Source organism: Miniopterus schreibersii (genome assembly GCF_964146895.1).
Source record: "Miniopterus schreibersii genome assembly, chromosome: 7".
Taxonomy (NCBI): domain Eukaryota; kingdom Metazoa; phylum Chordata; class Mammalia; order Chiroptera; family Miniopteridae; genus Miniopterus; species Miniopterus schreibersii.
In genome coordinates, this window is record NC_138108.1 from 52,516,973 (window position 1) to 52,535,577 (window position 18,605).

The window sequence follows — 18,605 nt, forward strand, 5'->3', positions numbered from 1 at the left end:
TATTAAGGTCCCCATAAAAGCCACATGTGAAACACTGATTCGGGAGTGACTCCAGATAAGAAATGGTTTGTTTTTCCGCTTCATTCATTCCAGAATGAAGAACGCTGATTTTCCTTTTGTATACGGCTTGTGAATCACATAGGCATCATTGATTTTTGTTATTTTTTTTCTCTTTTGTTGGTAAGGTATTTGATACTAGACAGTTTGTCCAAGTCCTGCAATAAACAAATGGGAGGGCCCTTCAGGAAAGAGGAGGAGGGGAGCATGAGTTAGGGGGAGATCAGATTTCCCTTCCAGAAGGTCAGTGTCCTGTTGCTTGCAGGGCGCTGTAAACTCATGTAGAGCAGAAGCCGCGAAACCTCATACGCTCTGGCTGGGAGACTGGGAATCGCTGCCGGCGATTTGCCCACTAACGTCCACTTGCCAGCTGAAGTTCTATGGTAAGTGTGGGTTTGAAATGTGCGGGTTGATTCTCAGTACGGATTATAATTATTTTCTTTGATGTGGGGGAGTGGAGGACGTGAACAGGTTTCATTGTAGAATTATATATTAAGATGAATAAAATATTAGGGGAATTATCTCTGGCCATTCTTTATTCAAGTGTTTAATGAGTAAGCTGGTTGGCTCTTAGGGTTTTTTCCCCCCTAAATGTTCTGGATTTCCACTGGTGTTTTTATTGCAGTTATTCTTGTTACTAGGTCTCTTCCATTCTTTCTTATATGGTCAGTGGATTCGATAATGGGCATGTCTTCTCTCAGGTCAAATGTTGAGTTTGTGACAGCCAGACAATTTTAGGTAATAACCAGAGAGATCCAATAAATACAGGAGTGTGATATCATTGCAAGGAGAAGGGAAAAGAGACTGGTCAAGAAAGTTAAACGTTCATATTAAAAGAAAAAAGAGGGAGTTGGTGAGAAGCCAAGTTTAAATTGGCTAAGCACTAGAGCTCAAACCTGATATTCTAATGAATACAGGGTAAGGCAGCTCATGGAAATTTACTCTCTGTGTGTGTGTGTGAGAGTGAGAGAGGGAAAAAGAGAGAGAGAATAGGATCTTTTCCTTTTCTACATCTATCGTAACCTTTTAAAGAACAGGAATCCTGTCCTTTCAGCTCTGCGTCACCTGCTAATAGACAATCAATAAATATTTTTTGATAGAAAAGATATCTTTTTTGTAGCCACTACCAAAAGGTGTCAGGAAACTAGTTGCTTTGATGTGCTTTCTGTGAGATAGGCCTGAATAATGTCATCAGAGCTCAGCCAGAGGCAGCTGATACTTAATCAAATAATTTGCAGCCAAAGGTGAGCTGTGAGCTTATCACAGAGTATTTCCTCAAATTCTCATCATGGCAGAGTCATACTTTTGGGTTAGACCACCAGGGGTCAGGGCATTGTTTCCAGGAAAGCTTTATTAAAGGACACTTTTGGTGTCAAAGAAGAAAAAAAGGGGCAGTGGATCTCAAACTTTTAAGCATGAGAAGTAATCAAGGACTGGCTCCTGGGTCTTACCTCTAGTTGTTACTCTGGTTCAGGAAGTTGGCGGAGGAGTGTCCCTGGGAACCTTTATTTTGTAAAAGCTGCGGTTGTTGGGTTTCTCTAGCTTGTATATCTCATGAGAGGACTATAGGTTCAGAACCCACCAGGAGCCTGCCTCTGAGACTCAGAAGCTTAGACGAAGAGGCAGTGCCTGTTGCAGAGACCTGGGTTTGGATTCCCCGAGGATTTGCACAAAGGGCTTTTCTTCTCTAAGATTCAAGTTCCTCCTTTTTAAAAGAGGGAGAGCTTATTGCCTACCTCATGGTGTTGCCAGGGAAAATGGGGTTCTTCCATGGAGTCGCAAGCAAAGCATTTTGGGGACCCACGCGTGGGAGGGGGGGTGCAGTGGTAAGATTTATTGAAGCTGGGGCAAACACAAGGGAGCATCCCTAGGTGCCCCGTGCCTCATCCACTAGCAGGTGGCCTCGCTCCGTGTCGCTGTGGAAGAGGTCCAGCTTTGTCTTCATCGAGCCCGGAAGAAGGGCCAGAGAGCAGAGATGTTGTGTCACTACCCGGCACTGGCAGAGCATACGAAGCTGCAGTCGTTCAGCTTGGTCCATGCTCTGTCCGTCCCGGCCTGCGCCTGGCTAGCTTGGCCTCTTGCTCCCGCTGCGCCCCGGCGGGCGGCGCTGCTGCATCCAGGCCTGCCCTCGGCGTGGCACTCGGCGCCCAGCCTTGGGCACGTGCAGCTGCCAGGCTGCGTGGCTGCAAAGGGCCTGCACTTGGAGCTTCACAGATGCTACAGAGAGAGAACATGCAAACAGGCAAAGAAAGTGGTGAACAAGTGCTACCGAGAGGGGCCTTTGTTAAGCCTTGATTAGATTATTTTGGGCTTGGGAAGAGGTAAGTGTTCTTACAAACTAACCAGTCTCTGTCCTGGCTCTTTGCGGCTTGTATTGGCTCTTCCCCCTATCCAATCCGGTCTTTTTCCCTCTCCTTTTCAGTCACCATCTTGGCTCCTACTGAAGAGGAATTTCCTCTCTATTGTTTTATCTCTCCCGCCATAATCCTGGATAATGGCTTGGTTTTCCCCTCAGGGAGCCTGCTTTGGGGATTAAGTCCCTTTGGCAGAGGATTCGGGGGTCCCCTGGGGAGCCTAACGTTATAGCTTCCTAGTAAGTCAGGCTTCATGTCCTACTCAGCTGCCTAGTTTATTATGCTTAATGCCTGATTCCCTGTGCTCCCTTCCTTTATTAATAACCAGCTACCTACGCTGACAATGAGATTGAAAGGAATAATGCATACAAAGCACTTAGCAAAGGGATTGGCATATAATAAAGCACTTAGTAAATGTTAGCTCAAGGTGGGGAGAGAACGGAAATGTCAGTGACAAGCCCTCTGTAGCCAGGAAAATGGTTCTGGGCAGACAGAGCCAAGGTGTGACTAAACCAGGAGGTTGGTGCTTGGATGTGGGGGTCCCGGGCCAGTGTCTGAACATAGGACCTAGAGCAGAAGATGAATAAACATGAGGATGGAAGACACACTTCTCACCATTACAGATTTCCGCCAGGAGTGGTGATGAACAACGCAGATGGCACAGTTAATCGGAATTATAATTGATTCCCAAGTATTATTTAAGTCAACGGTTTAATTGGTTTTCCTCAGGAAAACTATGATGAGAACTTCTAAAAGGGAACACACTGGAATGTATCAAATTTGGTTATTTGTTCATATCTGCCGCCCACACTACGTGGAGTGACGAATGAAGAGAAAAATAGTCAAGGGAGGAAGGGAACCGGGACCGCGAATCAAATAGGCTGTAATTAAGTGAAATCCTTGTCTGGTAAATGTCAGGTTGTACCGAATCTGCTGGCTGGCTCCCATGTGGCTGTTGCCAAGTACTCTCCCAAGATGAAGCCTGAAGAGCAGAGGAAACAGGGCTGACGCCTTAGTTAGCTGCCTTTCTTAAAAGACAAAGATGAAATTGAGCGGCACTTAATGCTGCAAGTGAAACAGCCAACAAGCGTATAGATGGGGCATGTGAAGGGCGAGTGGGGGTGAGGTGGGGTCACATTGTCAGGAAAATCATTTCGTTTTGTTGGGCTTTCCTTTCCTAAGTCACCTTCTAGTCCCGAAACATTGTGGTAAGGTACAGAAAGTGGACTGAATCCTAACCCTTTCATATTTTTCTTACCTGGAAAGTAGGGTACCTAAGTTATTGCCACATGCTAACTATTTTGAGGAATTTTGTTTACCGTGAACTATGAATGTTTTAGTGTTGTGGGTTTGTTTATTTTGTTTTTTGTTTTTTTAAATTTATCTTTATGTTGAAGGTATTTACATAAGCCCTGATTTCAACTTAAATATGTTTTTACCAACACTGTTAATTCTCTGGATAAATAACCATGATAATAGATGACAATGATAAATGAATGGTAAAGAAAAAATGCTGATAATAGTAGCCACCATTTTTTGAGCACCTATCATTTGCTAGGTATTGTGGGGGCTAAAAAAATATTAATGCTTTTCCTGCACCTTTTAAATTCTTCTGCTGGTTTAATCATCAAATTAACAGAGGCAGATTAACAGAAGAGAATCAGTTTTAATGTATATGTTATCAGTGGAAGTGGAGTTCTTGGAGTGCTGTGAGGATAAGAATTTCCTGAGATCCTCACAGGAGGATGGGATTTCACGGAAAGCTTTATTGATGTAAAATTCAGAGAGTTCCCCTTCAAGGTCTCATCTTTTCCATCCCTCCGTGGAAAAAGCCCATTCTTGTCTTCAGCAAGGCCAGAATAAAAACCAGTGTCCAGAATTTCTGTTCCATGTTAAAGTCCAGTCCAGTCCAGCATTTGGCTAGCTTAGCTTGTGTTCCCAGATGCAGTCTGTTGCATGTGGGGTCTGCATGGTCATGGGCCATGTGGCTGCCTAAGGTCTCATGGCTGTGCAGAGAGAATACAGGAATGCATGAGCAAGTACAGGTCACAGAGCCACAGAGAACAAGTCTACAGAATCGAGCAAGAGAGAGGGAACTCTTTGGGAATTTTAACCTTCCAAGATTTTGCGCATTTTTTGTTGGGGTCCACTTCTTAGCCAACCCATTGTTCCCCAGGAACGAGGGAAGATAAGCACCTTCCCTCACCCCAACTTCACTACACATGCACCCATCTCCCCCTTTGTTTGATTCCTTTCCCCAGTGATCTGTAGGGAATGGACCGGTGGTTCCCTGGGGAGCATGATGCTGCAACTTCCTTTGAAGCTGCTCAGATGACCATGCTTATAATGGCTGGCTTCTCCTTTGCTCTCTTCCTATTATTAATATTAATAAACTAGCTAATTATGACAATTACACATACATATGGGGGAGTTCACATAGGCATGAAAATTCCAAAGACAGTGAGGCAACATTGGGTACATAAGACATTTTGGACAAAGGGGAAAAGGAGGGGAATGAGGTCTTATTTCAGAAGTGAGAATGGGTAATTTTCTGGTAGATGAGGAATTGAGGGACATATGAGCAGGGAAATTCCTGCTAGGCGACTCAGAAACCATGGGACACCCGGGGTGTCTAGCTAACAGGCACCTATCTGAGCCTCCCTATTTACCATACTTAATTCAAGTTAGGCTGAGGGGAACATCTTAAGATTCCCTTTCTGGAGCAGGTTTTTTTTTTGTGTTTTTTTTATCTGAATCTCTTGGGCAGGAAAGGGGGGAGGATCAGAGTTTCCCTCTGAGTCCTGCTTTCCAACAAACAGCTTAAAATCAACATCCCCAAAAGGCAGACTCAGGGTGGCAAAACCCTGGTTCCTCTTAGTGTTATGCTTGTCATATTTTTAATTCTTATACTAACCTGGTTAGGAGGTATTACTGTGGCCCTTTTCCATGAGGATTTTGAGAGGTCACAGAGGTAGCAAATAGCAGAGTGAGGATTTGAATCCAGGTCTTTTTAATTCCTACCCCCATGTTTCTCCTCCTGTAATATACCATCAGTCTGCTGTGCTGAGTGCATTCATAGTAATAATCATGTATAGTTTGTTCTTTGATTCAGGGTCTCCTAATATTAATAAAAAATACACTGCAATGTGGCCTCCTCCTTAACTTTTCCCTTGTGACCACTTTAGTGGAGCACTTTTTCTAATGGCAGTATCATACTATTTTGTTTACTAAGAGTAATGAGTTTACTGACTAGTTGGAACCTGCCTGGGGCTTATAAATGAAAGTAACATTTTTTCCCTCCTCCAATTACTTTAGCTTTTTGTCAAATTTCCCTTTTCCTTGTGCAGATACAATGATCTTTTGGGCAGTTGTGGGTTTTTTTCCCTATAACAAAAGAAAAACAAACACAACTAATTCTGTGTTATAAAAACTCAATTTCAATCCATTTGAAACTATACTAACTGATAGGTTAGATATAGGATATTGGGATCAGAAGGATAGGGGTGTGGTATATCCCTAGGATCTTTCTCTCTCTTCAAGGCTGTTACAGTTTGGGGAGGTTTGGGGTGGGGAGAAAGGAGAAAAAAAAAAGGACAAGTATCTCACATTTAATAGTCCTTCCTCTGTAAGATTTTGACTCTTTCCTGGTTCACGTGGACTGGCAGGCTGAGGCCTTCCGTGTGGCTGGCATCCACAGGAGAGTTCTCAGCACCCTTGGGCCATCCCCAAGGCAGTCACTGATGTGGGAGATCTAGTCCAGAAAGATCCTGTCCATGTGATCATCCCCAGCACCTGGGACTGCTCATTCAGCAGGCAGCCCTCATGCATGGAAAATGGCAAGATAACACAAACCTGGCCGCTGTGCCTGAGTTCACTTGGCTCATGGACACAGTTTGTGAGTTGCCCCAGGGTTGTAACTGCTTCTCCACATCTTTTTTCTCCTTAGTTCAGATAGGTGCAGGGGTGGACTGTTAAGGCCACTGCATATGCAGAGGTCAAAGCTGGAAAAGAAATAGAGGCATTCCTTTCCTACAGGCACCCCTCCTCGCTTTAAGAACGGCTCTCTTGGCAGCCCCCATACTAGGTTCGGTGGTGACAGGCCTGTCCTTGGGGAGTGGATGAAAACCCTGTGGCATGACTCCCTTCTACCTTCACCAAGGCCTCCTCACGGCATTGCTGATTTCCCGCTTCTCTTTCCCCACTGCTGTCTCCTTTTAGACTCCCTGGGGGAAGGGAAGGGCACAGTCTGGGTGACAGTGGAAAGCAGCAGAGCCTGTTCCCTGTCCCTTAGTAAGCCTGAGAGAGAGGGTGGCTCCAGTTGTTACTTATGCAGCATCTTTGCTCCAATATTGTGGCACTCATATCTAATTCTGGGGTTCAGGAAAACTTGCCCTTAATAGCCTGTTACATTTGTGCACTTTGGGCAGAAAAGTTAATTGATGTAAAATGTAAGGCTTCTTATTTGTGAGCAGTATTGTTAAGATAATAAGACACACCACAGACCGGGAGAAAATACTTGCAAAGGATGTCTGTGATAAAAAAGCTGTCATCCAAAATATATTTGCCAAAACTTGAAAGCAACCAAGGTGTCCTTCAGTAGGGGAATAGATACACTGTGCTGCCTCCAGGCAATGGAATATTATTCAGCACTAAAAATAAATGAGCTATCAAGCCATGAAAAATATATGGAAAAACCTTAAATGCTTATTAGTAAGTGAAGGAAGCCAATTTGAAAAGGCTACATATTGTATGTTTCCAACTTTATGGCATTCTAGAAAAGACAAAATGATAGAGACAATCCAAAGAACAGTGGTTGCCAGGGGTTAGGAAGAGGGAGGGATGAACAGCGGAGGACAGGGATTTTCAGTGCAGTGAAACTAGTCTGTCTGATGTTAGAGTGGTGGAGACATGTCATAATATACTTGTCAAAACCCACAGATTGAACAACACCAACAGCGAGCCCTAACGTTAACTATAGACTTGGGTGATTATGATATGCCAGTGTAGGTTCATTGATTATAACAAATCTATTGATGGGGAGGTTGCGCCTGTGTAGGGACAAGAGGTATATGAAAACTTGGTACTTTATGGTCCGTTTTGCTGTGAACCCAAAATTGTTTTAAAAAATAAAGTCAATTAGAAATGAGTTTATATTAAAAATATTATAAAAAGTCAAATGTAGACAAAATGGAGAAATCTGCTTTCTAAATGGATAAAAGAGTACTTCACTTTTGTATGGTTCTGAGTAATGTTTAGTTGTATGACTCCGTCCCTTGGACAGGGAATGTCTGGGAAATGATAGACACCGTTCGGTCTTCTGTCTCTTCTCTGTATCTTACACTCGTAGCTACTGGTCCTGAGATGACTGGGAGCAGCACAGGTGGGTGACTAGAGAACCCTCTTCCTGGAAGCCTTCTCCTTGATAATGTAGCTGCCTCGGGGCTGCGCAGAACTGCACCAGTTACTGCTGTGAATGGTGCAGCTCCACAGTGACTCATTGTTACCTAAAACACAGTAATCCCCCAAAGCTGTGATTCTGTTTTCTTAGAACATACTTTTCTGTGTTCATAACTTTAGTTTGCCTTTAAACCAGGTCTGAGAAGCAGAGAAAGACAGAATTGAAGGTGGCAAGTTAGACGTGGTATAGTTCTGAGAAATTTAGCTACTTGAGCAAAACTGGCATTTGCCAGTTATGATATTCATTCACATTTAGCTACAAATACCCATTCTGGGCCTTGGCCTCTCAGGCTACCTGCAAAATAAGAGGTTTTGCACAACTAACAAAGAGTTAATATTTGGTAGTTTCCTAGCTAAGTGTAAAAAACGTGTTTCTGGGTGATGGGTTGTAGGCGTTTTTAAATTATACTTATGCATTTTCTGAAAAACGTTCTTATAATGGACATGCACGTTTAATCATCAGAAAAAATAATCTATTCTCATTTGAAAATTAAGGTTACCTGAAAAAAAACACAGATAAAATATTTATGAAATTTTTGAAAGATGAAGTTTAGGGACTTACCCTACTAATATAGAATGACAACAATAGTTAAAACTTCTGTGACACTTTCAATGTGCCAAGCACTCTTCTAAGCTCTGTATTTTATTAACCAATTTAATCTTCATAGCAATCTCATGATGGAAGTAGTATGGGTATGCCCATTTGACAGGTAAGAAAGCTGAGTCATCGAGAAGGCATGACTAGCCCATTGTTAGATAGCTGGTAAGGGGTAGATTTGAAATCTGAATTTGAATCCCTCTAGCACCGAAGTTCCAGAGTAGGATTCTTAATTACTGTCCTGGGTTGCAAAAGCCCAGTAATAAGAACAACATTTTACTACCTAAATATCAGAGCTATTAATGTAATAAAAATAAATAGGCTGCCAATAGAAACTAGAATACAGGAATGTTTAATAAGATGAATGAAGCACCATAAATCAGTGAGACGGGATGGGTGATTATATAATGCTTTTTGGGGAAATTTACTATTCAGATAAAAAATTTCAGGTTAGTACACCCCCCATAAAAATAATTACCAGTTTTACTCCAAATAGATTAAAGAGTTAAATAGAAATAGTTAAGCCAAAATAACATGGAAAAAATATAGATGACTATTTCTCTGATCTCTGGATGGAAAAGGATTTTCTAAACTTAAAATAAATTAAAGAAATTACAGAGGAAAATATTGATGGACAAAATTTTTTAAAAAGTCTGTATGTAATAAACAAAATGAAAAGATGACAATTAACCATTTAAGAAATTGTTATTTTTAAAATACATATCTGTAAGAAAATCAACAAAAGAAGTGACAGAAATGGTTAACAAAATGTGAAAAATACCCTCTTTTGTAAAAGAAAGGCAAATTTTTAAAAATTCAAATCAAAACAAAATTAAGGTAGCATTTTTCACAGAGCACCTAGTAACAAAGATTTTTAACTGGTAATACTAAATGTTGTCAGGAATTCTGCAGGATCAATGATTTCATGTACAGCCTTTCTGCCAATAATTTAGCAATATCCATCAGGAGCCTTAAAAACAGCCGTATTTTTCAAACAATAAAAATGGACTAGAAGCGTCATGGCAAATGTTCACAATGGCTTTCGGTGCTAGAGGGATCTCTATATTCTACAAACTGTCTAAAACAAAGAGCTAATAACTGAGAAAAGCTTATTTTAAGTAAGAAAAAAAATATAGGGGGCAAAGCCCTGGCCAGATAACTTAGAGCATTGTCCTGAAACGCAAGGTTGAGAGTTTGATCCCCAGTCAGGGCACATACAAGAATCAATGAATGAATGAATAAAAAAAGAAAGAAAAAAACAGAAATACAGGGGACAATACAGAAACAAAATTAAAAGTCAGATCATTGCAAATGGTGAGGAGCACGTGAATATCATATCTGAAATGACAGCAGAGCTGGGATGGAGCTTAAGAAGATAAAAATATTAGGACAGTTAATGCTTTTGAATAGCACCTTGAAAATACTAGTCAATAGAAGAACTAAAAGGACAGAACTTTGCTTCTCTCTTTACATTTGGGAAGAGATGCCCCTGGGAAATGATGTTGATAAGATCAGTGTTTTTTCTAAAACAAACCAGTTCCCTGCCCAAAATCACATTTTTACAGATGTCACATAGATGTTCAGCGTCCCCTCTAAAATGCTTGGTTAAGATGTTTTCAAAGGAATGAGTCTTGGAATTCAGTCTCTAGTGTTCTCTCCTTATTTTGTCTAAGTCTGTGAACTTTTCAATTCATGCTATAGTATAAATTTTGGGGAGTGCAGGAAGCAGCAGCAAAAGTAAATGTAATTTATCAACTTGTGCTTGTATTTTTTGATAGTCTAAATATATGGAAGTTTTTTCCAGCTCTTCCTACCCTCATTTGAGTTGCACTTCCTAAAATGTCTTAAGAGGAGTTTGAAGCTCTAATTATTTTCTTTTAATACTTTTCTTCCCTGGGAAATTGGATGTATTTACCTCTTGCCTGTAGGCTCTGCTCCATGGCCAGGAGAATTTATTTCCCCACATTTTTAGTTCTCATGTGGACCTCTTGCTTGTAGTTACACTCTTCCAGAGTTGGGCCCTTACATGCTTGTTCTCAGCATAGTGGATCTCTGGTCCACATGGTCAAGTTTACACTTTCAGTTTCGGTCTTTTCACTTTAATCTGGGCTATTCTCTTCCTGGCCTCCCTGGCCCTAGCCTGCCTACCACCACTTAATCCCATATGCCAACAGTGAGTGACCTCTTAGGGAAGCACGGCAGAAAAGGACATTATTTTCTTTCCTTCCATCTTAGGAGATATCAATGTATTTTGGTTAAATCATGAACATAATTTTTTATTTCTAATAAACTTGAACAGAAACAAAGTATAATTAAAGCTGTATTTTCCATTGAGTCATCATTGAACTGTTTTATGTAGAGAGGAGCATTTTTTTACCCCTCCGTCTCAGTAAGATTCCATGGGGTTCTCCACCCTCCCAGGAGATGCGATTCTGGTTGTTGAATCCACAAAGCATGATGTCACCAAGTCCCAGGGCATTAATCATCATGGCATATGCATTGTTTTGCTGCTTTGCTCTGCCGAGCCAAGAGATGATGCATATGAATTCACACTCCTCCACTCTCACCTTTCGTCTCCCATCTCCATTTTCTCGCTGAAGGCAGTTTTGGCTGCCACCAAATACTGTACCCCAAGTGCCAATTTTTAAATGCAAATGGCGCTGTTCCCACTTACAGGAACATCTTGTCACTTGGGCCAGTTCATCTTTCAGTGGGCACATAACTACTGGTAGTACAGCTCTGAGTTTGGCGCTGCTTTGTAAATATAAAAGTCACAACCAGAATTGTGCAATGCTAATGTAAAATTGGAAGGGGCATTGGTGTGCTCAAATGTCTCTGGAGTCACTAAGTCTCCTTAGAAGTGTGGAACTGTATCAACTGGGGTTTTACTCTATGTCCTTCTGTTCCCTCTTGGAATCTCTGTTGCTATGAACCTCTGCTGCAAACCTTACCACCATTGCTTCTACCTCCAGCATTCAACCATTCATTTAGCAAATACAGTATAGAGAAAGCACCAACCATTGCCAGGCACTGTGCTAGGCGCTAGAGGTATAAACAAAAAAGAAGAAAGAGACCCGGCCTTGAGGGAGCTTACATTCTATTGGAAACTAAAGAAAAGAGAGAGCCAATTACAATATACTGTGATAAGAAAAATCCCCTGTGCTGTGGCAGAGCATAGTACACAAGAGGGACACTTAGATTGGCCTTTGGAGAGGGTGGTCAGAGAAAGTTACCCAGAGAAGCAATCTAGAACTTGAAGGAGAGAAGCCTAAGGCTGTGTGGGCCTGATGCGCCCAGGTCCTGCCTCCATGGGAGGCACATGCATGATGCATGTAATGCAAACACACACTGGGATTCCAGAAGCCCCAGGGTGACAGCAGTAAATCATCCAAACCAAGCTTGGCCGGGCTCTGGCAAGCTATGAAAATTATTAATTTATGTTTCTGGTAGGGTTTTGGTTCATTAAAATTGTGGGGTGTTTTCTCAGTGTTACTTAATATAGGTTAAAAAGAAAAATATATAAATAGTGATTTCTTCTTATGAACAAAAATGCTAATGTGCTTTGCTGGGTCCAAGGATTCTTCTGGTATCTTACTACAGATCTAACTTTCCTGGAGGTTGGTTCAAGGCCCGTAGAGTGACATCTGAAAACAGACCCACACTGCGAATTAGAGAGGATTTGTGTGGACAAGGCTGAAATAATGATGCCATTTCTCCAGGACGCCTCCTGTAGGTTCTTCTTTGTTCTGCTCGGAAGCAGACTTCACTGACTCAGATTTCTTGAACCTTAGTAACCTAATGCCTTCCACAATCGCTCTTTAACTTGGTCAGCCTGTATGTCCGAGGTCTCCACTTGCTTCTCTCTTCTCATCACTCCTTTAATAGCATTCCAAATAGCATCATTAATGTTATCATTACTACCAACCCTACTTCCACTTGTACTGCTACTTGTACTATTACTAGTGCTAGTACAACCACTACTATCGCTACTTCTAAGACTGCTGTGGCTGCTACTACTTCTACTACGAGTATCACTACTACTCCTGCTGCCGTTACTATTACCACTACTATTTGTTGTTGTTGTTCTACTAATATTACTTCCATGGCTATTACAAGTTTTACTACATTTACTGCTACCACGTCTGCTGCCACCACATCCCATCTTCCTCTTCCTCTTGCTCCTCCCCTTCCTCCCCCTCCTCCTCCTCTGACCACTCCTACTAATGCTTTTTTTTTTTTTTTTTTGAGTGACTTTATTCTAGGCACTGTCTTAGGCATTTTCCATGTGTTTTTAAAACAATCTTGCACAAACATATTATTTACATTTTTGCAGGTAAGGTTACTGAGGTTCAAATAATTTAAGAAACTTTGGTTCACTGAATATTATTCTTAGTTTGTGGAGTGCATTAAAAATTAATATATGAGATCTTATCATTGGCGACAGCATGGATGGACCTAGAGGGTATTATGCTAAGTGAAATAAGTCAGTCAGAGAAAGACAAATATCACATGATTTCATTTATATGTGGACTCTAAAGAACGATATAAATGAACAAGCAAAACAGAAACAGGCTCATAGATACAGACAACACACTGATGGTTGCCAGAGGGGAGGAGTTGGGGTGAAAAAGGTGAAAGAATTGAGAAGTACAGATTGGTATTTACAGAATAATCATGGGCATGTAAAAGATAACATAGAAAATGTAGGCAATAATATTGTAATAACTATGTATAGTGCCAGTGGGGTAGTGGAGATATAAGGAGAACACTTTGTAAAGTATACGATTGTCTAACCAATATGCTTTACAGCTGAAACTAATACAAAATAATACTGAATGTAAACTATAAGCTTAAAAATAAAAAATAATAAAACTGAAAAAATTAATATACAAATTTTACACCAAGTTGCTATTGAGCTCTGTTTATAATTTCCTTGATTCTGAAGGCCTATGGGTTCCAGCAGTGCTTCCTGGTATAGGACACACTGGTAGTAACATGACCAGAACAACCTGGTGGGCTTGGTGTTTTTGACAGTTTCCACAGGTTTCAAGGTAGCTTAGTCATGGGCTGTGATTAAAAAATAGCATAGGCTAGGGTGGCTTCAACAACAAACTTTTAGTTCTCATAGTTCTGGAGACTGGGAAGCTCAATATCAGGGTGCCAGCATGGTGGAGTTCTGCTTTCTCCTAGTTTTGTCCTCACATGGTGGAGAGAGCAGAGTCAAAGACAAGCTCTCTTGTCTTTTCTTACAAAGACACTAATGCCATCCTTAGGGCTCCACACTTACGGCCTAATTGCCTCCCAAGGGCCTCATATCCAAATACTACCACATTGTGCATTAAGATATCAATATATGTATTTTTGAGGGACACAGTCAAGAAAAGGGTCTTCTTGAGGGCAGGCAGATCCCATGCAGCAGAAACCCAGTCTGTCAGACTCCAGAGTCAATAATCAGTGAGGAGGACTCAATACTCCATCCTGGGGCAGAAGTGTCACTAGGCATTAGTTTTCTGATTTGTTTTTGTTTGTACTATCTGCTAGGTATTGGTTGTTATGGGCTTAGAGCCGTTAATTCTTGGCCAAAAAGGAAAATAATCTTAAGTATTGTAGTTGAAACCACCCCTCTTGGGGAGAGAGGTGCTTGGATTATCAGATCAGCATTATTAACATCTGCAGTTTCTAAGTAACCCTGCAAATATACTGATGCTTTGGCATGCTCCAGAAGTTTTCTTACTTTAAAAAAAAATCAGCTTTTTATGAAATTTTAAAGATTTATTATAAGGCTACATAAAATAATAAAGAATACATTAAAAAAACAAATTTAAATTTTTACTCTCTAAGTGGCGTGTGTGTGTGTGTGTGTGTGTGTGTGTGTGTGTGTGTACAGACTCACATACTTTGGCAGATGGATAAGAAAGTGTAGACATTCCTTACCTGGAAGGAATGAAGTTAGAGCAGGTGTCATATTGCTTCTAATCAGATCTTTGAAGAGGCACTTATAGTGGTAGAGAAAGAGGTTTGGCCTGGGAGGCTAAGAATAGAACATGTATTTAGCCACAGGTCATGGGGCAGCGTGGCTCTATTTCTTGTTGTTTTGGAGTAAAGTAATGTCAACCTCAGTGGACTTCTCTTTTTTCCTTCAGCTTTATTGAGCTATAATTGGCAAATAAAATTGTAAGATATTTAAAGTTTACAATATGATGATTTGATATATATACACATTATGAAAGGCCCCCCTCATTGAGTTAATTAACATATCCATCACCTCACATAGTTACTTTTTTGTTTCAATGAGAACATTTAAGTTCTACTCTCCTGGCAAATTTTAGTTGTACAATTCAGTGTTATCAACGATACTCACATGTTATACATTATCTCCTCAGATACTATCCACCTTATACTGAGTAGCCTTCTTATTGAAGCAACCCAAAGGCTTGTGATAAAAGGGTGCTACAAGATAGCAAAGAGAATCATTGACTCATTGTTATCTAAACATGGCCTTCTACTTTCTTTTCCAAAATGTTGTTGTAGGAAAAGACAGTGAAAAGGAGGGGAACATGGTCTGGAAGAGGGCTGGGGCTGACTCTTGCATTGTATAAATCTTGTGTACAAAAATTTTTTTCCTGGTGGTTTTAACCAACTTTCAGAAGTCCCAGTTAAGTGTTGTCACAAAATCTTTGTAGGCAATTTTTCTCCTTCAAGAGCTAAACATCCCTATAGAGCTCATTAGGAATGCTTCATGCCCCTCTACAATTCCACCCAATGTATCAGTGGGAATTTTGAGTATGCACTTTGTAAAGACCATGCTTCATATTCCTTACAATTCACATACACATTTGTTCATATTCACTACATAGTGTTGGAATCAGCAAGATTTTTCTGGCACTAACATTTTTTTACTGAATTTATTGGGGTGACATTGGTTATTAAAATTATATAGGTTTCAAGTGTGCAATTCTATAATAATTCATCTGTATATTGTGTGTTCACCACCTAAAGTGGAGTCAGCAAGATTTTGTTTGTTGTTTTGTCAATCTCTTGGTTTATTCAATGTCACCCAGTTGAAACCAAAAGGGTTTTAAAGTGGCTAAATTTTAGTAAAATTCAGCAAGTTAGCTCTTGACTGCATTTAGCATGAATTCTTTGTCTTTGGAAGGCTTTTGTTGTTCAATTCACTGTGCATGTAGAGAGTTCTCTTATATTTCAAAGGCTGGTATCATCTCTAAGCTAAAAGGAGCGGGAAATGGAGATGTAAAATTATTCCTAAAATGCCATAAACTTGAATGATGTAAAATGCCTGGTTCATAAGAAAAAAGAAAAAGAAAGGAAAAGATCAAGTCCAGCCACCTTTAAGGAGCTGAAATGATAATTCACGTGTTTCTAAGATACTTAGGTAAATTAAACCAAACAGGAAAAAACAGAAGTTCCTGAGTCAGAGAGGAACTTCTCATTACTCATTTACTTTGCTAGCGGGACGATGATGCCATTACCCTGAAATCTACAGAACTTAAGATAACCCATTGTCAACCATGAAAATGCTATGATTGTGCTCTCACATCATGAATCCCATGAGCAGCTTCATTTTATCTATTTTTTTAGACCACTCCAACTCTTCATGCCTCTAGAACTAGATCATGCTTTCACCAAATTTTTAGATTATGGGGCATTTTGGGGAAGACAACTTAACCCCACCCCATCTTTTGAATGAAGTACCTCATTCTATATAACTTGAATGGGAAAACTACATATGAGAACAAATAAAAAGATTGGTTTTCCTTTGACATAACTGAGATATGCTCAGTTTCTCAAAATTCAGCTAAAGGTTAGGTGCAAAAGTAAACACTAATCTCTTTGGCCCCCTCCATAGGGGGCCAGTCATCTGTAATACGCAGACAACTGTCACACCCAATGAAAACCATGAAGGGGAAGCAGAATGGGGAAGTAGGTGCGAAGGTTTAATTTAGTGGTCTTGTAACATTTTGGAAACTATAAGTCAGAGTGGTATTTGCAGAAGTTCTCACAATGTTTTCAAAGATGTCATATACCCTGTCTTGCAACATCACCTAAAAATGCTGGTTCTTTTTAATCCTTTAATCTAGGGAGGAGAGAAAATGTTTCCCTTCCTAAAGCAATAGTCCGCTTCTGTCACTTGGGTCCTTGGGTCCACATGCCATGTCCGTGCTCAGCAGCTTGGGATTTCTTAGATATTTTTATTAACATTTATTGAGTGCTTAGTATTTGTCAGGTACTTCTAAAGCACTTTAATTTTCCCCAAAAACCCTGTGAGGTTTGTACTAATTTTTATATAGATGTGTAAACAGGCAGGGAGAGAGAAAATCCAGCTATTCCCAATAGCTTAGTTGCATACTGTCCTCATGGGACACCTGAAGTATAGTCCCCATGTGGTACCCACAGCACTTTTTTACCTCTTAATGTACAATTATTTGAGAAATTTAAACAGATTTTGAAGTTACAGAAGTACATGCATAAGGTAAGGGTTAAAACATACAAAGAGATAGACCGAAAGAAGTCTTCCTTCCCTTACACCCAGAGACTACTCCACAGAGGTGTAACTATTACTGATCTTTAATATATTTAGAAATAGTCTATACATAAACCAGGATATATACACACATGAATGCATATTTATTTTAGTGTGTTGTTCTCTTAAAGTACTTGTGTTATACCTTTACATATTATAGTCATTCATGAATGTGCTTATTTCCCTGAATTGACTGTAAGCTATCTGAGGTCATGTGATGTATAGTGTTCTAGCTGGCTATTATTAAGTAACAAATGAGCCCAAGACTTAGTGGTTTAAACTAATGAGAACATTTATTTTGTTCAAAGATTTGCAATTTGGGCAGGGCTCGGTGGGAACATCTCATTTTTGTTTTACTCAGCATCAGTTGGTGGCTCAGAAGCTGGGGCTGGAGTCATCTGAAGGCTCAGTCGCTCACAGTGCGGTGCCTGATGCTGCTCTCAGCTGGGGCCTTGAGGGAGAGAGCAACTAGAACAGCTATGCATGGTCTTTCCATATAGCTGCTTGGCTTCCTCGGAGCGTGGTGGCTGGGCTCCAAGCATCCCAATAGAACTGGGCAGTAGCTCTACTGCCTTGTCTAATTTACCCTTGGTTGTCACAGAGTCATATTCCTGAAGTGGTCACAAGCTTACTGAGACTCAAGGGGGAGAAGGTATATCCTGACTCTTGAAAATCACATGGTAAGAAGAGCATGTGGGTTGGGCTGCATTGATAAGGTCATCTTTGGGAAATACTATTTGCCATAAGTATCTTTACTTCTTAGGCTCATTCCTCTAATGTCTAGACCTTTATGCCGTAGCTTTGTATGCAGTAGATGCTCAATTAGTGTTCAGGAAATTAAATTGTTGAATCAGGGTTAGGAGGAGACAGCTCTTTCTTCTGAGTTAGGCTAACAAGAGAGGGAAGGTGGTGGCTCATGCTTGGGAAGGTGCTGCCCATTTTTTTTCTTTTCTTTTCTTTTTTTTTATTAATCCTCACCTGAGGATATGTTTTCCCCATTGCTTTTCAGAGAGAGTGGAAGGGAGAGGGAGAGAAACATCAATGTGAGAGAGACACATCAATTGGTTGCCTCCCACATGAGCCTGACCAGGGCTGGGGATCGAGCCTGCAACCGAGTAGGTGCCCTTGGCCAGAATCAAACCCAGGACCCTTCAGTCCATGGGCCAACACTCCAGCCACTGAGCCAAACCAACTAGGGCTTGCCCATTGTCTCAGAAGCAAGATCCAGGGTATAAAATCTCACTAGGGACAATTGCCAGGAGTGGTTAGAAAAAGTGTTTCTAAAATCGTTCCCCTGGGGTAAATAGCAGATGCCTTGAGCTTTCTTCTTTATCCAGAGGGTTCTGAGAAGTGCCATTTTGATTGTGAAAGGGAAATGGGCTAGTACAATGCTGAGTTTCATGTGAGCAGGTGCACTGAGACTGCATCTTCTAGGAACCACAGTTACCGCATCTGCCCTTACCCTTTCTAGTGAAGCTCACCTGAATTGCTCAGACACCTGCATTGAATGTTTGGCAGTGGCTAAATTAGTATGAAGATGAAACTCTGGGTAGAAAAGATGAGGCCGAAGTGTGAAGGCTGAACCTTCTTTGCTCTT

The 18,605-nt window shown here is 40.8% G+C and overlaps 1 protein-coding gene across 1 annotated transcript in view; it reads left to right on the forward strand.

Annotated features, from left to right (window-relative positions):
• The first annotated feature begins 293 nt into the window (after positions 1-293).
• CYTIP (cytohesin 1 interacting protein) overlaps positions 294-18,605 on the forward strand; it is a 63,144-nt gene continuing 44,832 nt past the window's right edge. The window contains exon 1 of the mRNA XM_081141833.1: positions 294-440. Coding sequence (XP_080997959.1) covers positions 438-440 — 3 coding nt within the window. The 5' untranslated portion in view covers positions 294-437. The remainder of the gene's footprint in view (positions 441-18,605) is intronic.